Raw genomic sequence first — 19,121 nt, 5'->3', positions numbered from 1 at the left:
CCTGTCCTTAAAACAGACCTTTTAGCATCTCTTCAAGAGCTGGTTTGGAGGAAGTATATTCTTTAAGGCTTCTTTGTCTGGGAAGGTCCTTATTTGGCCTTCCATTTTAATTGAGAGCCTTGCTGGATAAAGTAGTCTTGGTTATAGACCTCTGGTTTTAATTACTTGGAATATTTCTTGCCATTCCCTTCTGGCTTGGAGTGTTTCCATTGAGAAGTCAGCTGTTAGTCTTATCAGGGCTGTCTTGTATTTTACTTCCTGTTTCTCCCTTGCTGCCTTCAATTTTCTCTGTCTTGGAATTTTGCCATTGTTATGATGTGTCTTGAAGTGGGCCTCTTTGGGTTCCTCTTGATTGGGACTCTGTGTTTCCTGGATTTGTGTGACTTTTTCTCTCATCAAAATTAAGGAAGTTTTCCATCATTACTTTTTCACACAGGTTTTCTATCCCTTGCTCTTCTTCTTCTCCTTGTGATATCCCTATTATATGGACATTATTATGTTTCATGTTGTCCTGCAGTTCCCTTAACACCTCTTCATTCTTTCTGAGTGTCTTTTTCTTTTCTTGCTCTTTCTGTGTTTTTTTTTCTACCTTGTCATCTAGCTCACTGATTTGATCCTCTGCTTCATCTAGCCTACTTTCAATTCCTTCTATTGTGTTCTTCAATGCAGAAATTGTATTCTTCATTTTCTCTTGGCCCTTGTTGATAGTTTCTATTTCCTTTTTCATGTTAATATAGTTTGTAGTGAGTTCATTGTTGTTTCTCTGTAGTTTTTATTCTCTGTGAGCTCGTTGAGCTTCCTGATAACCATTGCTTTGAACTCAATATCCGATAGTTGACTTGTCACTATTTCATTTGGCATTCTTTCTGAGGTTTCCTCTTTTCCTTTCATTGGAGGTTTGTTTCTTTGTCTTCCCATTGTTTGTGAGACTCTTCCTATTAGCTTCTGCTTCTTAAATGGATCTGTTCTGACTCCCTGAGTTTATGGTGTGAACTTCTATGGTTCTACCTATGGGCCTGTGAGATTAAGTAGTGCAGTCTCCTTGACCTCCTGAACTTGCTGCTCTGGGCTGTTTATGTTGGCTCCCTGGATGTCTTTGGGTTTTGATTGTTGTTGGGTCTTTCTTTGGTGGGTCCTTCCCTCCAGCTGGTTAAGTAAGGGTCATTCCACCCATCAGGTCTTGTATTATATTGTGCAGGTGCGGACATGTTGTGTCGAAGCTGTTTCTTCTGTCTATCCTAGGTTTTGAGGCTTCTCTCCCACTCTTGTTCATTTGTTTGTTCTTAGTAATTTCTGCACTGTTTAGTTGTAACTCCAGATTAGTCCTAGGTGGAGGTTAGTGTGGCTTCCACTCACTCTTTCATGTTCTTCTGCTATTATCTGTTGGTGGTTCATTTTTTGGTGGGTTCTCTCTTGCAACAGGTATACTGGTATTCACAGCTGCCACCTACTCTTTTATGTGATCATTTGGAAGGGGAAGGCATAATGGATTAAAACAGTGGGAGTGTATTCTAAGGGACTTAAAGTACCAACCCATAGAGAAGAGATAGGAAATGCTTTGGATAAATATAGCATTAACTGTGATATTTCACCCAACTAGTCACTTTTAGACAAGGTGGAAAAAAGATAAGACTCTTGTTAGGGGAGGGGGGAAGGATTGTGAGTTGGACCCAGAAAATAGTGAGCTTACGGGAGGTCAGATTATGCGATATAGTGAGAGTAAAGGATAGAAAATGTTTGTGATGTGTGAGAGAATAGAGTTCACCACCACAGTAATAAAGTTCTGGAGGACAGTGAAGTGAGCTAAGATCAGGAGGGGTGTTGTATAGCATTTACATTTGTATGGAAGGACAATTTTTTACAATACTGATGGAGCAACAATCATATGACAGAATCTATGTGATCTGAATAACAAGAATAGGAAGTACATGACCTATAGTAGTGTGCTACTATAACACAAGTGAAGTGAAAAAGGGAAAATTAAAAATGCACTATGAAAGAGGGAACAAAGAAAACCAATCAAACAATGCAATTAAACAAACAAAACAAAGAAAATTAAACAGAAAGAAGAGAAATTTTTAAAATGCTAATAAAATAAAAGAAGTAAAAATAATGAAAAAATAATAATATCAATAAACAATCACTTGCAAGTTCTCTGGAATAGCACAGTGAAATTTGTCTCAGTTTCTCAGTTGTTGGGATGACCCTTCTTTGGGTCTGACTCTGTTCCTTTCACAGCTCCAGGTTTTATTGTCTCACTTGTAGGGGAAAAAAGAGAGAGAAAGGAAAAAGGAAGAAAGAAGCCTCCTGCTTACTTTAAACTGGCCAAGTGAGTTCTGCTGGTCTTCCTGGCTGCAGTAGGCTGAGGGGAGTTGGGTTTCACTTTTCTCTCTTCCTGTGGCACGATGGGGGTCAGGTCTGAGCCACACTCTTCACAGTTGCTCAGCCTCCCGCCCAGTCCCTCAGTTCACTGCCAGGCCTATGTCTTCAGTCCACCAGTAGTGCTGTCCTTGAGGTGCACCAGTTACGGGCAACTCACACACCACTTTCTTGCTCTTTGCTGTCCTAGGTGCTAGGGACTCTCAAAATCTCTTTAGGGTAGTTTGGCTCCCCCACCGGGTTAAGTCTTTCTGGGGGCTGCTGATTCCCTGAGCCCTGCTGCTATCCTCTGAGGAGGGGCACCTCCACCTTCCTCTTCACAGCTGGTCCACTCAGCAGGGCAGGAGCACTGCCATGGCAGCAGAGGTGGACGCAGGTGTGCACCTCTCAGCTTACTAATTTTTCTAAACCCAGTGAGGGAGTGCAGCAGTGTTTGAGAGAGATCCTGTACCCTTCCCCCATGTGTGCAGCATCCGGACACACTGACACCCAGCACTTTGAGAAAGAAATATCCTCATCAGTGTATGGAATCTTCCTGGATTGATGTTTGCCCCTTTGGGGGGAAAGAAAGGACAGAGGTGGAGAGAGGGTAGAACCTTCCTCTGTATCTTAAATTTAATTGGGCAAGAACCCTTAGATCCAGCTAGAGGGAGTCTGACTCAGAGAAAAACCATGGAAACCACCGCTATAAGAATGGTGCTTCTCCAGCCCTGTATCTGAACATGGAGACCTAACTCTGTTCCTCTGCATGCTCTTAGTTAAGGCTGTAAGAACATTGGGATTCACTGATGTTTTTTGTGTCTTGGTCCAAATAAAGAGAGTTAATGGGGGGATGGGGGGTCCTGCTCATTGCTGGAGTCCCCCACCCTGGTCCTCCAGGTCCTGACTGTCCCTCCTTGAACTCCATTCCTGTTGCTACAGATCCTGATGGCTGAGAACTACCCTGGGGCTGCAGGAGGAAGGAGACAACACTTGAAAAGTTACTTTCACTTTTATTTTCCCCATTTGGGTGGAGCTCTCCTTGGCTGAGTCAATTCACACGCTTCCTGCTCAGGGTTGGACAGCCACACTGAAACCGGGCTGGGGGTTCAGAAAGGATCCGAAGTCCTGGCAAGGCCCAGGACAGGACCATGGCCAGTGGGGGCAGTGATCTCAGCACCAGGTCAGTCTCTGTCTTCCTTCTTTTAACTTCGTCTCTGGCTGTGCTGCTGCTTTAGTGCCTGTCATTAGACACTCGTCTAAACCTTGAACTTAGTCCTGCTTTACATGTACGCTCACATGCAGTGTAATGGAATGCGGGAGTATGTAGTGAGGGAATTGCATCCTTAAACTTCGGAGGGACAGCTGCTGATGTGAGCACAGCTGAAACAGTCCACAGGATTCTTGTCTCACAACTGCTGCTAGCTGTGGCACATCTGGACTAGGCTGTCATTTCTGACACTTTGAGAAAGGGATTTGTTATTTTCTCATAACCTCTGAACCCTCTTGTTTCCTTTAGTCTTCCTATATCTTCACCTGGGCCATTTTGAAGATGGTACTTTAGGAAATATAAAATTCAGGATAAACATCTGACTTTTCGACTCTGGGTGGCTTGGTCTCCTACCTGACCTCGGGATGGGTCAGCTCCAGATCTATTCCTGTCTCAGGCAGGGGGTCTGGGTCTTCATCCAGGGATCTTAATAAGGAAGTAAAAGGAAGCAGAAGTAAAAAGATGACAAAGACCAGTGTAGGCTGGTGATTTCCATTTGTACTTTGATTTTCTGCTCTGGATGGATATCTCTGACAAGGAAAAGGCTAGAAATCCTACCTTTTTCTTTACTAATGGGTCAGGAATTACATTACTTAGTAAGTTTGATTGTTTGATATTTAATACAAAAATACATTATACATTTTTGGTCATAAAATTTCAAGTAACATAGATGTATATAGAGGGAAGTTGGCCCATTCAACACCCACCCCTGCTCTTCCCATCCTGGGGCTGCTGAGTGTTGTGGCCACAGCCTTTTATGTCTTTTCTATGCATTTACACACATGACTTGTTTTCCTAAATGCGTAATTTCTGTCTTATTTTTTAATGAGTGAAATTATATTGTATATATCATTCTGGATTTTACATTTTCTAAATTTCAATAATAAAATTATTAGAGATTTTTCATGTTAATAAGCATATGAATCTACCTCATTCTTATTAAAGCTGCATACTGCTCCATGAAGTTGTCTTCCATAATTGTTAAATTATGTTTCATTTAAAACATTTGTGTTGTTTTCAGTTGTTCACTGTTACCAACAAACTGTGATAATAACAATTACATATTTCTTTATGTTTTTGCATATAAAGAAGTCTTTGTCTTGTGTCAGAAAACAAAAGGTAGAATTCTTCAGGCAAAGGGTACTAATGTTCACTTGTTCATAGATCCTACCAAATTGCCTTCTTTCTGGCTGAACCACTGTATTCTCCCGCCACTGGCTGATGAGCCATCTCTTCACACCCAGACTTCACACAGGTGCTGGATAAAGGGATGCAGCCTGTTAATGTGCATTCTCTGATTGCATGGGAGGTTGAACAGGTTTTCAAATCTACTGTCCATTTAAATTGCCTCTTCTATGAATTGTTGGTTTCATTTTGGCCAATGTAAAAGTCGAGATGATTGTCCTTCCTTTAATGACAAGGGAGAGTTTGCTACATACTCTGGACTTATCAATATGTTTCCTTGTCTTTTAACTTTTTATGGCAACTTTTATCTTAATAAAGTTTTCAAATTAGAGTAAAAACTTATAATATTGATTTTATAAGATAGATGCACCCTGTTTATCACAAGTACATACTATGTGTACACAAAAGTATACTTTGATACAAGTACACAAAAGCTATGTGTACACAAGTACACAAAAGCTATGCTGAAAGTTACTGGTAAATTCCACACACACTGTCTTTAACCAGAGTTCTTGTTTAGTGAGGTGGCAGAGTCAATTCTACCTTCACTTCAGGGAAAGTTTCTTCTCTAAAATCTACAAAATATGTTTTTTTTTAATTTTGGGGAGTAAAACTCTTCTTCCCTGCATGCAACTTTAGTATTCACAGCGTTATTTGTCCCCAATAAATCATCTTTTTATTTCCTGTTCATAATAGTTGTCTCAAGTTTGCTTCTATGACAACTACTTAATTTTTAGTAGATCTTGTGGATTTTTGTTACTACTAATTTTTTGAAATGCTGAGTCTGTGAGTTTCCTCATCTCCCAGCTGTAGCCCTCTACCTGTGTAAAGGCCAGGTAATCAGCCTCCAGGTGTGGCCAGAGCTGAGCTCTGCTTTCCTGGGAGGAAGTGGCTTCCCAGCTTTCTGCTCGATGTTCTCTGGACCTCATCATCATGGTCATGGCCAGCTCCAAATGGTGAGCCTTTGGGTAATTCCTCTCTGCTTTTCAGGGACATTTGACATGGCTTCTTTAGCTTTTTGGCTGAAAAACTTGACCGTGTACTGAAGGGGGAATCTGACTGTGCGTTGGGACCCTCACTCCAGCCCTGCCTGACCCTCGCAAGCTCACCTGTCCTCCTTGCTCCCAGCAGAACTCCTTGCCCTTGACCAAGCCTAGGTTCTCATTCTCTGCTCTGGGACTAGTATTTTTCATTTTTTAATGGTGTCTTTCAAAGCACAAAATATTTACTATTTTTTACTAATTTACCAGGTTATTTTTTACTGGATCTAGCTTTTGATGTTACAGCTACCTTTATGTCTATAACCCGAAGCACAAATACTTTCTCCTAGATGTTTTTCAAAAAGTGTTCTCATGTTCACTTTTATGCAGTCCCAGCTATTGCAGTTCATGCTCACAGCAGTAACAAATGTCTGCTTCTCTGAATCTTCTCCCACGCTGCATTGTAACTTAGGAAATTGTGTTTGCCAATCTAGTGGGTGAGAAATTGTTTCTCATTGATGTTTTAGTTTATATGTATTCATATGTTTAATGGACATTTTAACTTTATTTTCCTAGGGTGACTGTTTAAATCCATTTGGGGGAATAATATGTCGTATTTTGTCAATAGGCTGGAGTCTTAGTATATCATATATATTAATTCTTACACATGTGTGCTGAAAATATTTTTCTACATTCTTTTAATATCTTACTGTATTTTTAACATTAAACCTATTAAGTCTTCTTCTACTTACTTGTTTCTTATACTTTGCTTGACTCAGATATTTTTCCTGTCATATGCATTTTTAAATTATCTTATCCACTTTCAATAGGATTACAAATTGCAGGTGCACTAGAAGGGGACTTTTACAATAATTTCAGAAAGATTGAGACTTTAAAATTGTTATGTTTTCCTAACTAGAGGCACCTTCTACATCTCCATTAATTTAGATCTTGTTTAATTATCTTCAATAAGACATTATAGTTTCTTTCATATAGTTCGTAACTTTTAGATGTTTATAAATATATGCATGTGTATTTACTATTGTGTTCGAAGTAGTGTTTTCTTTCTTTTCAACATATGTTGTTGCAAATAAAATCTGTTCATTTCATGTATCTTCTTTAAAAATTCGTGCCTCTTGGCAAATTTTTTTTCTAGCCTTTAGGGAATGTAATTAGGTTCTTATCATTTCTCTACATGTAATCATATATCATATAATGCCATATCTTATTTTAGTATTTACACCCATGAATTTTTTTTCTTATCCTATTGTATCAGCTAAAACATATATGTGTGTAAATTGTTGTAATGGTAGACATCACTGAATAATCTCATCATTTCATTGTTTACTATAATATTTGCCATATTTGGAGACTTCGTAATGTGTCAGCTTTCATCTATTTCATATAGTTTTTCTTAAAATAGTGGCTAGGTGTTTCCAAATTTTTTTAATAAATTTTTTTTTACCAATTCTACACTGTTTTTACTATTAGATCTTTATAGTATAGTTTAATGTCAGGTAACATGATGCTTCCTACCTTGTTTCTTCTCAAGATTTCTTTGGTTATTGGGGGGTTTTGTGGTTCCATATAAATTCTAGGATTAGTTCTAATTCTGAGAAGAATGTGTTTTAATAGGGACTGCATGGAATCTGTATATTATTTTAGGTAATAAGGACACTTTAATAATATTAATCCTTCAAATTCATGAACATGATATATTTTTCCACTTATGTGTATCTTCTTCAATTTTTGTTATCATTGTTTTATTTTTCAATATATTTTATTGATTTTTCTATTACAGTTATTCCACTCCCCCCCTTATTCCCCTCTGCCCTGCACACCCCCTCCTACCCGCATTCTTCCCCGACCCCATAGTCCATGTCCATGGGTAATACATATAAGTTCTTTAGCTTCCTCATTTCCTATACTATTCTTAACCTCCCCCTGCCTGTTTTCTACCTACCATTTATGCTACTTATTCCCTGTACCTTTTCTCCCATTCCTCCTCTCCCCCTCCCAGCTGATAACCCTCCACGTGATTTCCATTTCTCTGATTCTGTTCCTGTTCTAGTTGTTTCCGCAGTTTGTTTTTGTTTTTGTTTTTTAGTTTCATTTGCTGATAGTTGTGAGTTTGTTGTCATTTTACTGTTTATATTTTTGATCTTCTTCTTCTTAGATAAGTCCCTTTAACATTTTATATAATAAGGGCTTGATGATGATGAACTCCTTTAACTTGTCTTTATTTGGCAAGCATTTTATCTTTCCTTCCATTCTATATGATAACTTTACTGGGTAGAGTATTCTTGGATGTAGGTCCTTGTCTTTCATGACTTTGAATACTTCTTTCCAGACTTTTCTTGCTTGTAAGGATTCTTTGGAGAAATCACTTGACTCCTTTGTAGGTAACTGTCCCATTTCCTCTTGCTGCTTCTAAGATTCTCTCCTTATCTTTTACCTTGGGTAATGATGTGCCTTAGTGTGTGTTTCATTGGGTTCACTTTCTTTGGGACTCTCTGAGCTTCCTGGACTTCCTGGAAGTCTATTTCCTTTCCTTTGCCAGATTGGGGAAGTTCTCTTTCATTATTTTTTCAAATAAGTTTTCAATTTCTTGCTCTACATCTTATTCTGGCACCCCTATGATTCAGATGTTAGAACGTTCAAAGTTATCCCAGAGGTTCCTAAGGCTCTCCTCATTTTTTTTTTTTTTGAGTTCTTGTTTCTTCATTCTGTTCCCATTGAATATTTATTCCTTCCTTCTGGTCTAAACCGTTGATTGAGTCCTGGTTTCTTTCCCATCATTGTTAGTTCCCTATACATTTTCCTTCATTTCACTTTTCATAGCCTTCACTTTTTCCTCTATTTTGTAACCATACTCCACTATTTCTGTGAGCATCCTGATTAGCAGTGTTTTTGAACTGTGCATCTCATAGGTTGGCTATCTCTTTGTTGCTTAGTTGTATTTTTTCTGGAGCTTTGATCTGTTCTTTCATTCGGGCCATTTTTTTTTTTTTGTCTTGGCCTGTTATGTAATAAGGAACAGAGCCTTAGGCATTCACTAGAGCAGGGCAACCCACATGGATATGTTGTGGCACTGTATGTGGGGGAGGGGTCCAAGAGGAAACAATGCTGCTTGCTCAGTTCTTTGCCGCCTTTCAGTCACTTCCCCTGATAGCCACAAGCAAATTGGGCCCTTCTGGTGTTGATACCCAAGTGGGTGGTTTTGTGCACATTTTAGGCTCCTGTGGGTCTCTCCAATGAACTCTCCTGTGAGGCTGGAGTTTCTCCCACCACCACAACCCCAATGGTTTTTTTCAGTCAGAGATTTTGAGGCTTTTTTTCACCACACTGGAACCCTGAGTGGTGTGGTCTATCTCGCTCCCCAGTTGTTCCTCCCAGTTTATCCACACACAAATGTGGGGCCACCTAGTCCACCAACCAAAGCCCTACCTGCCCTGGTCTTCTGGCTGCTGCCTTACCACAAGTACCCACCACCCCAGACACCCATCTTTTTCCTTCTACTGGTCTGGATGAATGTTTCTTCTATAACTTCTTTGTTGTTAGAATTCCATACAGTTTGATTGTTCTGTCCATTCTGAATGTTTTTTGTTTTTAAATTTGTGGTTGTCCTTCTTTTGGTTGTGCAAGGAGGCACAGTGGATCTACCTACTGCCTCCATCTTGGCCAGAAATCTTCAATGTTTTATTGTTTTCATAGTAATAGCGTTTCACCTCCTTGGTTAAAATTGTCCCTAAGTATTTTATACTTATTGATGCAATTGGAAGAGGGATTGTTTTCTAAATTTCTTCTTATGATCATTTCTTATTGATGTGTAGAAACACAGCAGACTTTTGTATATTGATTCCGTATCCTGCAACTTTATTGATGTCATTCATTGGTTCTAATAGTTTGGGGGTAGAGTTTTTTAGGGTTTTCTAATATAATATCATGTCATCCTCTAAGGATGAGAGTTTTACTTCTTCCTTTCCAATTTATATTCCTTTTATGCCTTTGACTTTTCTCATTGCTGTGGCTAGAACTTCCAATACTGTGTTGAATAGAAGGTTTTAATAAAAACATTCCTGACATGTTTGTGAAAAGATATGTTTATAGTGGCTTTGATTGGAGCACTCTGGACATTTTCAATAATATATACGTTTGTCTGGTCCTCCATGCTTCCTTCTGTTCTGTCTTTGTTGACTGAACCAATTCCATTTATGATCTCTACTCAGAACCTCTTATTTTATACATGTTGATTCTTCACATTCTATCCTTCATGTATAAAATGTTACACCCTCCACCGGCACTTCAAAATCTTCATTACTATTTTATCACAGTATCTTTTCCCCCTAGGATGTTTGCAAAACAAAACAGATTTATGTGTGAGATTGCCTTCAAACACTTCAAAGAACGTAAGGTTGAGATTTCAGATGCAATAAAAACACCATTTCCTTTCCTCGAGACCCTTCATGACCGTGGATTCATCACCAATAAAGTGTATAATGTAAGTGAAGTTTATTATGTCACAATCTGGTAAACCAGCCCCACATTAGTTGTTTTGGTAGTTTGGAATCAAATGTCAGGGCACACAGAGACAAGTGAGGGGTCTCCTGTAAGTGGGGGTCTTCTCAACTACTCTTCCAAGTGTTCCTATAAGGTAAAAAGGAGAAGAAGGCATAATTGGAGGCAGTCATGCTCCTGACTGAAGGAATGGGACATTTTGGTGCCCCTTAGAGTCAAGGTGAAAAACACTGGAGATTGGTTGTATCTGAAAGCTACAGATACAGGGCCCTATAGGTGTATAATATAATGCCTTGTAGGTGTTAGATGTATAATATAGCATAAACTAGAGATTAAATGTATTTTTAATGACTGGGTGAATAACTTTAATCAACTGATTTAATAAAATAATTTACACAGCATTTTACTCCAATGAACATCAATTTAAATGCTTTGATCTGAGAACATTAAAATCCACAGAAAAATGAATACATTGTTAGGACAAAGTTCTAAGTAGTTACATGCCATTCTCTCTTAAACAGCTTTCAGTTTTCTTTTCCTTTGTTATTTCTGGAATCTTGAAATTTAGATAATTTTAGCAAAAGATATAGGTGGAGATACAAAGATGTGAATCTTCTCTTTCCCTATGAATAGGCTACTTTACAGTAAAGCTCACAGGAAGGGAAAAATGATCACCTGGCTTCCTTGAGCTTTGCCAAGCCAAGTTGGTCCTACATAAGGGACAAGTGTTTTTCACTCAATAGAACATCAGCCTATCACCTGCTCAGTCAATTCCTAAAACATTTTGCCAGGTTCTGAAAGGGCTACATATCATTTAACTTTGAACCAATTTTCATTCTCCATATTGCTCCTCCTTCCATCTAATATAAATGAGAGTGACAAGATCAGATGCACAAATGCATATTTTTAAGGAAAAAAGATTTACTTATTTGTAGCTATACTAATATGGGGAAATTTTAAAACTGTACATGAGAAGATACCTATGTAGGAGAATTGTAATACATTAAAATGAAATCACTTTCTAGGGCACTTCTGTAACTTAAAATTCTGTATTCATATTTCCCCATTCACTATTTTTTAAGGAGTCTAAAAAATCTTGTGAAAACCTGTCAGCTGTACCAAAAGTGGTGTATGCAATCCTCTATAACATGGAGGAGAGATGTCACCTGCCACTTCTGGAAATCTTGTTCAGCGAGTTCCTGATGAAGAGCTACCCTGATTTAAATGGCATTTGTGAAGGCTTCAGAGATGGTAATGAGGTTTATAGCCTACCTTTCAATGTCCATGGCAAATTTTTTTTGACAAATAGTTTGAGCATGTGTCACACATGATGTTGGTCTGAGGTGATATAAAAATTAAGAATACAGACATCATGAGCCTTCTTGAAGCTTTTGATATAGTGACTACAGTATAAAATACACCTGGAGGTCTGCTTACTAAGCATTTAAACTCCAAAAACAATCAGAGTCACAGTCACGTCAGATTTACTTCCAAGAACAAATGACAAGAACCACTGCATCTGAGTAAGGCACCATCAGTTGCTGCTCTTTTTTCATGTGTCCAAATAGAAGACCATCAAGTACCCTACTATCTGCCTCAGCTGACAGCTCAGCAGTGGGTGCAGGATCCACCTGGCTTAGCAGCACCAAGACCAGGGGAGTCAATGTCTCATGTAACAACTCTGTAGTCATTGCTTTCAGGGACCCCATTAGAAACAACTGAGTTACAGTTGTGGTGCTTCCTACAACTGTGGTGACAAGAGTCACCACATTGGAGGAAGACCAGCTACAGCTTATAATTTACATGGAGTCTTTCTGAGTCCAGTTATGGGTCATTTTTCACCCTAAACCCATTATTGATCTGGTAATACAGAAAAAAAAGACCACCTTCATCAGGTGTCCAGAGCAATGAGCAAGAAAATTAACCCAGGTCAAATTGGCCCTTAAACAAAGATAATAATGGCTCTATTAGCTCTTTCTCCACCAGGGGTAAGACAAACTAATCAAATAATCTCAAAATCAAATTCTCTGCCACAAACTGCGTTTGATACCACAAGAAAGTGTTTCATTCACCACTTTTTCCTGAGACTCACAATGTATAATTTCTAACTGTAGTCTGAATTTGTGGTTCAAACTGTCCAGCCAATAATTTTTTAATGATTGTCCCTCATTTTATTTTGTTCTTCCCATAATTTTTGTTTTGACTTGCCGGAAAAAAATTTATTTCAATGCAGTTTAGTATCCACCAAGGTCTCCAAATAACAATGGAGAATCCACAGGAAAAAGAATTATGTGCACTGAGTAGTGCAGATGATCTGGGAAAAGCACTTGGCTGGTGCACGGGTCTCACCTTTTTGGCAGCCTCCCAGGCCCTGGTACAGACCTCTTGAGATGTCCTCCAGGGCCACAATATTCACTCCCTCCTGGCAGCTTCAGAGAGTCTCCTGGGATCTGGGTCCCCTGGAGGTCTTTCTAGTTCTTCCTGTGTCCTCTGCTGTCTCTTTGGGAAGTGCTCATCCTCCCGACCCAGTAAACTCCACCCTTCACTTGACCACCTATTTATTTTAAGTTTCTGTGCTTTCACTTTTATACATGCAGTCACTCACAGGATCTTTGTCCTTCTCCCAAGTAAATTTCCATATTTTCCTTATAGTTTGAAGAGGTCAGAAAACACACTTCACTTCCATTTTTTATTTGACACAGGCTTTTCCAGCCATTTGTGCATTTCTTTTACATAAATAACAAGCCCATGATGTTTTCCATGACTCTTATCCTGACACTCAAGTGGTTCCTTTCTGTGTGGGTAACATAAGGGCTCCCTTTTGGAGGGTTCTCTTTTCTGTACCAAGTATGGTGTGGAACTTGACCATGAGGACTGGGACTCAGTGAATTCTGAGTGACCAGGTGGCTGAAAATTCCTAAATATACACATTTGAAATGATGTCCCTGAGCTGTGAGACAGATCTCTGACTTCTTTTCTCTCTCTGTTCAGTGATCCTAAAGGAAATTTGTGACCAAGCAAGTGTGAAAGAAGAGAGTACAGAGAACCCTATTATCCAACTAAGCCTTGAACGAGGTGATTGCAAATAAAAACTGTTTCTCTTCTGCTAAGAAGAAAAGAGAAAGGGAAGTGAGACCTGAGCTCTGAGTGGATTTTGGGAATCAGGAGAGAACGCCTGATGAAAATGGAAAATGCAGGGAAGAGTGTTTGTATGAGCATCTGAACAGAGGCCAACTTCTGAGGAGTAGTTGTAACAAGAGACGATGGGCTCAATAACCAAGACAAAGAAGCAGGAACCCAGTGTGTCAGGAAATGAGACTTAAAGACAGCTCTGACCTGGAAGTAATTATTATTTAAAAAGTCCCATGTAGGAGAAGATCAATGTGAAGCTACAAAGGGTTAGGAACTAAAGGCCCAAAGTCAACATCAAAAGCAGACATATTTAGTAATGGCAGATTAAGCAGCTGATTTAACTGTCAGGGATGTTGTATAAGAGTAGGAACATTGAAGGAGACAAGCAATCATAGAGAAAGAGAAAAGAAGAAATGAGAAGTTGTGGAGAAGGGAATAGGGCTATTTTGAGAGAGAGAAAGAAGAGAAAGGAAAGGTGGGAGAGGGGGAAAGGACACAATGAAACAACCATATTATTGAAAGCTTATTCAGTGAACATTTACTCTGGCAGTTGTAAGTTTAGTGCTCACTGCTACCCTTGGGTGGAAGTATCACCATGTGCCCATTTGCAGAAAAAAATCCAGAGAGACCATGTACGCAGTTGGCTTGGGGTCAAATGAGCAGGATGAACCCAGGCCTTCTGATCCCAGAGCCCATGTTCTAAACCCCGTATACTCCCAGATAAACTCATGGAAAGGACAGATACTTGAGACAAAAATAGGGAAATATATGCAGAGAGGAAGATACAAAAAGAAGAATACCAAGAGGTAGAGGAAGTGAAGGAAAATCAGTTGCTGAACTCTGATGAAAAGGCCCACAAATCAGAGTGAACAGACCTGCAGGGAGGGTGCATGTGAGGTGGGGTGGGGAGTCCAGTAAGACCACCAGTCTGGGGTAGCTCTGGAGACTAAAACAAGTTCCCTGTGGCTGTGGTTGAGAAGGCAAACAATCACTAGTTACTGAGTGGCTCATGGATGACATAGTGAGATGGCCTGACTGAGGCCGGGGGTGCAGGTCTACATTGATTCCTGGGGGAAGGGGTTGTCAAGTACTACACTTTAAAGATTAACATGGGACTGGAGGAGAATTGCATAGCCCACACTTCAATTCTGAAATAAGGTTCTAATCTCTTCCTTCAGGAACTGGTGAAAACTCATACCCATGCCTGTCCTGGCTCTTCCCAGATCAGTCCAATTACAAAGGTCTGTTCCTTCTGGCTGTTCTGTGATCCTTTGCTGTTCTTGTCCCTTTCTGCAATAGGCTGTGGTGGGAGGGCTGCTACTTTTTAGTACAGAGTGCTCAGAATTGTCCATCTTGTCATGTGTGTTGTCTCCAAAGATTTAGAAAACAGAGTCTTCATACACTGAGTTGCCTGGGAGGGTTGATCCTCTCCTTCTCACATGTGCTTGCTGCCAACTATTGACAGCTCTGGGATCTGTTGTCCATGTACCTGGCTTCATGGCCTCTGCATCTGTCTTGCTTGAAATAAGCTGTGGCCTGAGCTGATGATTTTCCATCCTGAGGTGGCCTGTCCTGCAGGAAAGAGGTCAGCAGTGATGACTGTGTTCCTTGGGGGAATAGTCCCTCATTTGCTGAATCCTTTACATAGTTCTATGGGTCTCCCATGCAAATATTCTTCCATCATCTCCAGTCCCTATCATAGCTTTCTATTTATTATTTTTGGGTTTCCCCACTCTTCCATTTGATTTTCTCAGCTCTTCCATCAGCTGTATAACTATAATTGTCTGGATTAAATTCCTTCTGCTCTACAAGGAGAGAATGATTTCTCTTTTCCTGCTGGACCCTGACTGATGTAGAAGGCAAGCAAAATATCTGTGATTTATCCCTGATTCATAGGTACAGCTCCACCTGACAATAGGCTCCCAGAGCACCTCACTAAAACGAAAGACATAAAAATGAAAACAAATATAATCAATGACAATGATGCACTGGAAAGCCAACAAGCAAATGAACAATGTGCCCAGGTGTCTGAGCCAGCAGGTAAGACTGAGTGGCTGGGATGGATGAGTGTAGAGGGGAACTGGCAGGTGGAGGGACTCCACATTGTGAATAAAGGCACAGGAGAGACTGTGGTGATGATTTGAATACTAGAAATGAAAAAAATATAAAGACAATGTTGATATGGAAGAGGCATTCATGGGTCACAAAACTAATTAAGAGACTGAAATAGAATAAGAGAAAGTAGGCAACATAGCTGAGAATGGATAAGCTGAAAAATCAGGTGGGGCAGCAGGGCCAGGTCTAGGGTGAGACACAAAGACCCTGGGATACACATAAGGAAGGGTTCACCCTCAGGACCTGTTGTGTTGTGTCTCGGGCCCCTCCTCTGCTTCATCTTAGATCCTGCTGGCCCTGGTGAACAATGATAAAAATATAAAGAAGTAATCTGAAGAGAGAAAAAACATGGAAATGAATATCAATAAATACAAAATGGGGAGGGGGGTGCAAAGAAAACTGTTGAAATGAGTAATGGACAGTGCATGAAGAACTGGCAGAGAGAGGACCAAGCATTGTCTGATTGGAGGAGACAGTCACCACAAAGAAGTCACAGGGGGCTGCTCCTCACACCACTGGGAAGGCGAGGTGTCCACAGTGATCAAAGTGGCCCTGGAACCCTCTCAGACAAAAATAGGCTGCTACTTTGAAAAGTTAAAACAAACTAAAACCCAAGTTAACAGAGGGTTTTTGAAATTAAAAACCCAAGTTAACAGAGGCCCAAAGGAAGGCCAGAGCTGAGCAGCAGGAAAGGAGAGGGTGGGGGAGCTCTCCCTGCAGTGAGATTACAGGGAGAAGGGCTTAATTGTAGGGAGGGTGCATACTTCCTTTGGGGAGACAAATGAAATTCTTCATTTATTTCATTTGGTCCAGGAGTGGAGCTACCCCACCATGGAATCCCAGTGAATCCCTTCTGTTTACATCTGAAGGACACAATGAAGGAAACGCCATTTTTTAATTCAGGAAGTGAATGGAAAGCACAAGCAAGGAGTGGTGGTAACCAGGAGTCTGACATAATAGGTAAGGCTGACTGAAAGAATGTGCGATGTGAATCTCCGTACCAGGTGGGGGTCTCAGGCACATCATCGGGCCCATGGAGACTGTCCTAGTGGCCTGGGTTAGAGGTAGGAAGTGGAGGGGACCAGCACCTTATCCAGCTAGCTCAGGAGAAAAATGTCCCCAGTAATTGGAAAAATATGTAAAAAAGAAATGGTTAATTTAAGTATTGATATCAGAGAATATTTTTCTATATTCAAGGGAAATAATTCAGAGAGCCAAGATATTCGTGAAAAGAGATAAAAATAAAAGGAAGAGGTATGAAGAGATATCACTGTCAGAAACAGGTATAATTAGAAAAAATAGACTGAAGCAAGAGGGAAATGGAGAATTAAAATAAGAATGAAAGAAAGAAGTAGAATGGGGTGGGTAAGTAATAGAGAGCAAAGGTTAGAGGTGGAATGAGGGTGGAGGTAGGAGACAGGGTGACTGTGGGGCAAGAAGAGCTCCAGGATGGGCACAGCTGCCCTCTGTGCCTGAACCTCACCACCGCCTGTATAGGACCTGGAGCAACCTGCAGGTCACACACAGTAGAGCACAGACCATGGTAATCTCAGTTACCTTCTAGGTCCTCCTAGTGCTGTCTTAAGGGTTTCCTGTCTGTGGGATCCTTGAGACCCTAAGGAGTTTGCTCCTCTGTACAGAGATCAGCAGTGATGAGTCTGCAGAATGCAGAAACAGAGAAGAGCCTCCTGAAGCTTCCACCTCAGCACTGAAAAGAAAACCAGGTAAGGAGGTGGGAGCTCAAGGCTTGGGCTGCAGGAACTTGAATTAACAGATAGTCTTTCCTGAAGCATCTATTCTGAGTTCATTCTGCACCAGGGATACAGTTTATTCTGGAATCCCTTTTTCTGCACTTATTTTACTTGACCTTTGGGAATGTGCAAGGTAATAAGACTATTGTATTTACATTTTTGAAGATGAGGTCTATTAATTTATAGGTCTTCTTAATCAACCTATCATCTAACTATTGATTATATAGTAGAAATAGACTAGCAAAGTAATGAATTTGTTTGAAAACTAAATCTATGACTATAAAGTGTTGGTTTGGATTTTTATAGTGGTTTCTGGAGAGAAAGGAAAGCTAAGTGTTTCTTTATTGGAAGGTCATATTGTCATCAGGTCACAAACTTTGAACAGTGTCAAGGGCCAGTTCCTTCAGTTATCTAGTGTGAGCAGATAAGGCGTTGATAATAGATGAGGTATTTTGACACCCAAAGTATTGTTTTTGACAGAGTTCTTCAGCAAGTTATGAACATATAGTAACTTTTCAAAGGATCTTTGCACATAGTGTCTTACTTTTTCCTTTACAGCAACCCTGAGGGGTAAGCAGGGTGGACAGTGTTACTCTTGTTTCTAGATGAGCAAACACAAACACATAAATGTTTCAAGGTCTTCCACAAAGTCTCATGGAGAAAAAGGGAAAGATAAAACTAGCATCCTGGATGCTGTATTATTTCCATTGCAAAACTGGAGCTCAAAACAGTTACCAAAATGTGGTTTCCTCAATCCTGTGTGCAGCATGCGTAATCGTAAGATCTGTAGCTCTTTAGTGCACAAATCAGAGATTGGTTTTCCCTTCTCACTTTCTCAGTGGATATTGGAAATACGTCTACTTAGGAAAACACCTTAAAACAAGATCTAAAAACAAATAAAAATGTTATCTGCTCTTGATATTATAAAAGACTAATGTTGCACATAATACTTCTTACTCAAAACCTCTGAAGCCACACGTAAAATAATAATGTTTTATTATTTTAGAAGTGCACTGTGGTTTATATCCTGTTTGTTACAAAAGACCCTAACAGTGCGTGGGGCAAAATCTTATTCTCAAATACATTAATGTTTCTGCAACAAATTCTGTGAATTCAGACCAAGTGTGATAAGTTATAGATTCTACATGGACTCATGGCAGCCAAGTCCAGCTTCCCTGCCAAGTGAATTAGCTGCAAACCTATGAAAAAAATATTGGTTTTCAAGACTTCTTTGGTCCTGCATATGGGATAAAGAATTGTGAGTCTTTGCTTCATTTTGTAGCAATCTCACTCCTTCAGATGAGAAGAGACAGAAATGATCATCACCATATCTTTATATTCCAAATCCTTCAACAATGTGAAGAGTCATAAGATTTACCACTCCTTCAGTTATAGAATATTGGCTGTGTTTTCCTTTGCTTCCAAATCCTGTGGACATTTAAAAAATGCCTATTTAGGGAATAGGCAATCAGAAAAAACCTAAGAGCAAAGATAACTAATAACTTTCTCTGTTACAAAAACTTTATTCAAGTATTCTTGTTTTTTCCTTTAAATAAAAATAGTAATTTGTTGGGCTTTTAGATGATACACAATAAACATTATGCGTTCGGTGAGCTGCTGATTGGTATAAAAGGTCAACGGCACAAGTGCATTTGTATGCAATGAAAGATAAAGTAGTTGTGTCACTTTTGGGGGACCCAGCTGAGGGGGCACTGACATCTCACAAAAATCTTAAGACCTGGACAAGATGAATATCTGTTACAGTCCCTGCATAAACTGAAGTTTAAGGTATAACAGAGGTATTTAAGGTAT

General features: G+C 39.8%; 1 protein-coding gene across 4 annotated transcripts in view; it reads left to right on the top strand.

The window, feature by feature from the left end:
• The first annotated feature begins 3,427 nt into the window (after positions 1-3,427).
• LOC123823206 (nuclear autoantigen Sp-100-like) overlaps positions 3,428-19,121 on the top strand; it is a 39,637-nt gene continuing 23,943 nt past the window's right edge. For all 4 annotated transcript variants that reach the window (XR_006786492.1, XR_006786493.1, XM_045845676.1 and 1 more), the window contains exons 1-8: positions 3,428-3,541; positions 10,144-10,294; positions 11,394-11,562; positions 13,303-13,386; positions 14,622-14,684; positions 15,340-15,483; positions 16,372-16,518; positions 17,199-17,282. Coding sequence is in view for 2 of the 4 variants with exons in the window: in XM_045845676.1 (XP_045701632.1) it covers positions 3,510-3,541; positions 10,144-10,294; positions 11,394-11,562; positions 13,303-13,386; positions 14,622-14,684; positions 15,340-15,483; positions 16,372-16,518; positions 17,199-17,282 (874 nt within the window). In the remaining 2 variants the exon portion in view is untranslated. The remainder of the gene's footprint in view (positions 3,542-10,143; positions 10,295-11,393; positions 11,563-13,302; positions 13,387-14,621; positions 14,685-15,339; positions 15,484-16,371; positions 16,519-17,198; positions 17,283-19,121) is intronic.

Source organism: Phyllostomus hastatus, unplaced genomic scaffold (genome assembly GCF_019186645.2).
Source record: "Phyllostomus hastatus isolate PE091 unplaced genomic scaffold, TTU_PhHast_1.1 phas_contig_477, whole genome shotgun sequence".
Classification (NCBI taxonomy): Eukaryota; Metazoa; Chordata; class Mammalia; order Chiroptera; family Phyllostomidae; genus Phyllostomus; species Phyllostomus hastatus.
The sequence above is the reverse complement of the archived record's forward strand: the minus strand, read 5'-3'. Positions and strand labels throughout refer to the sequence as shown.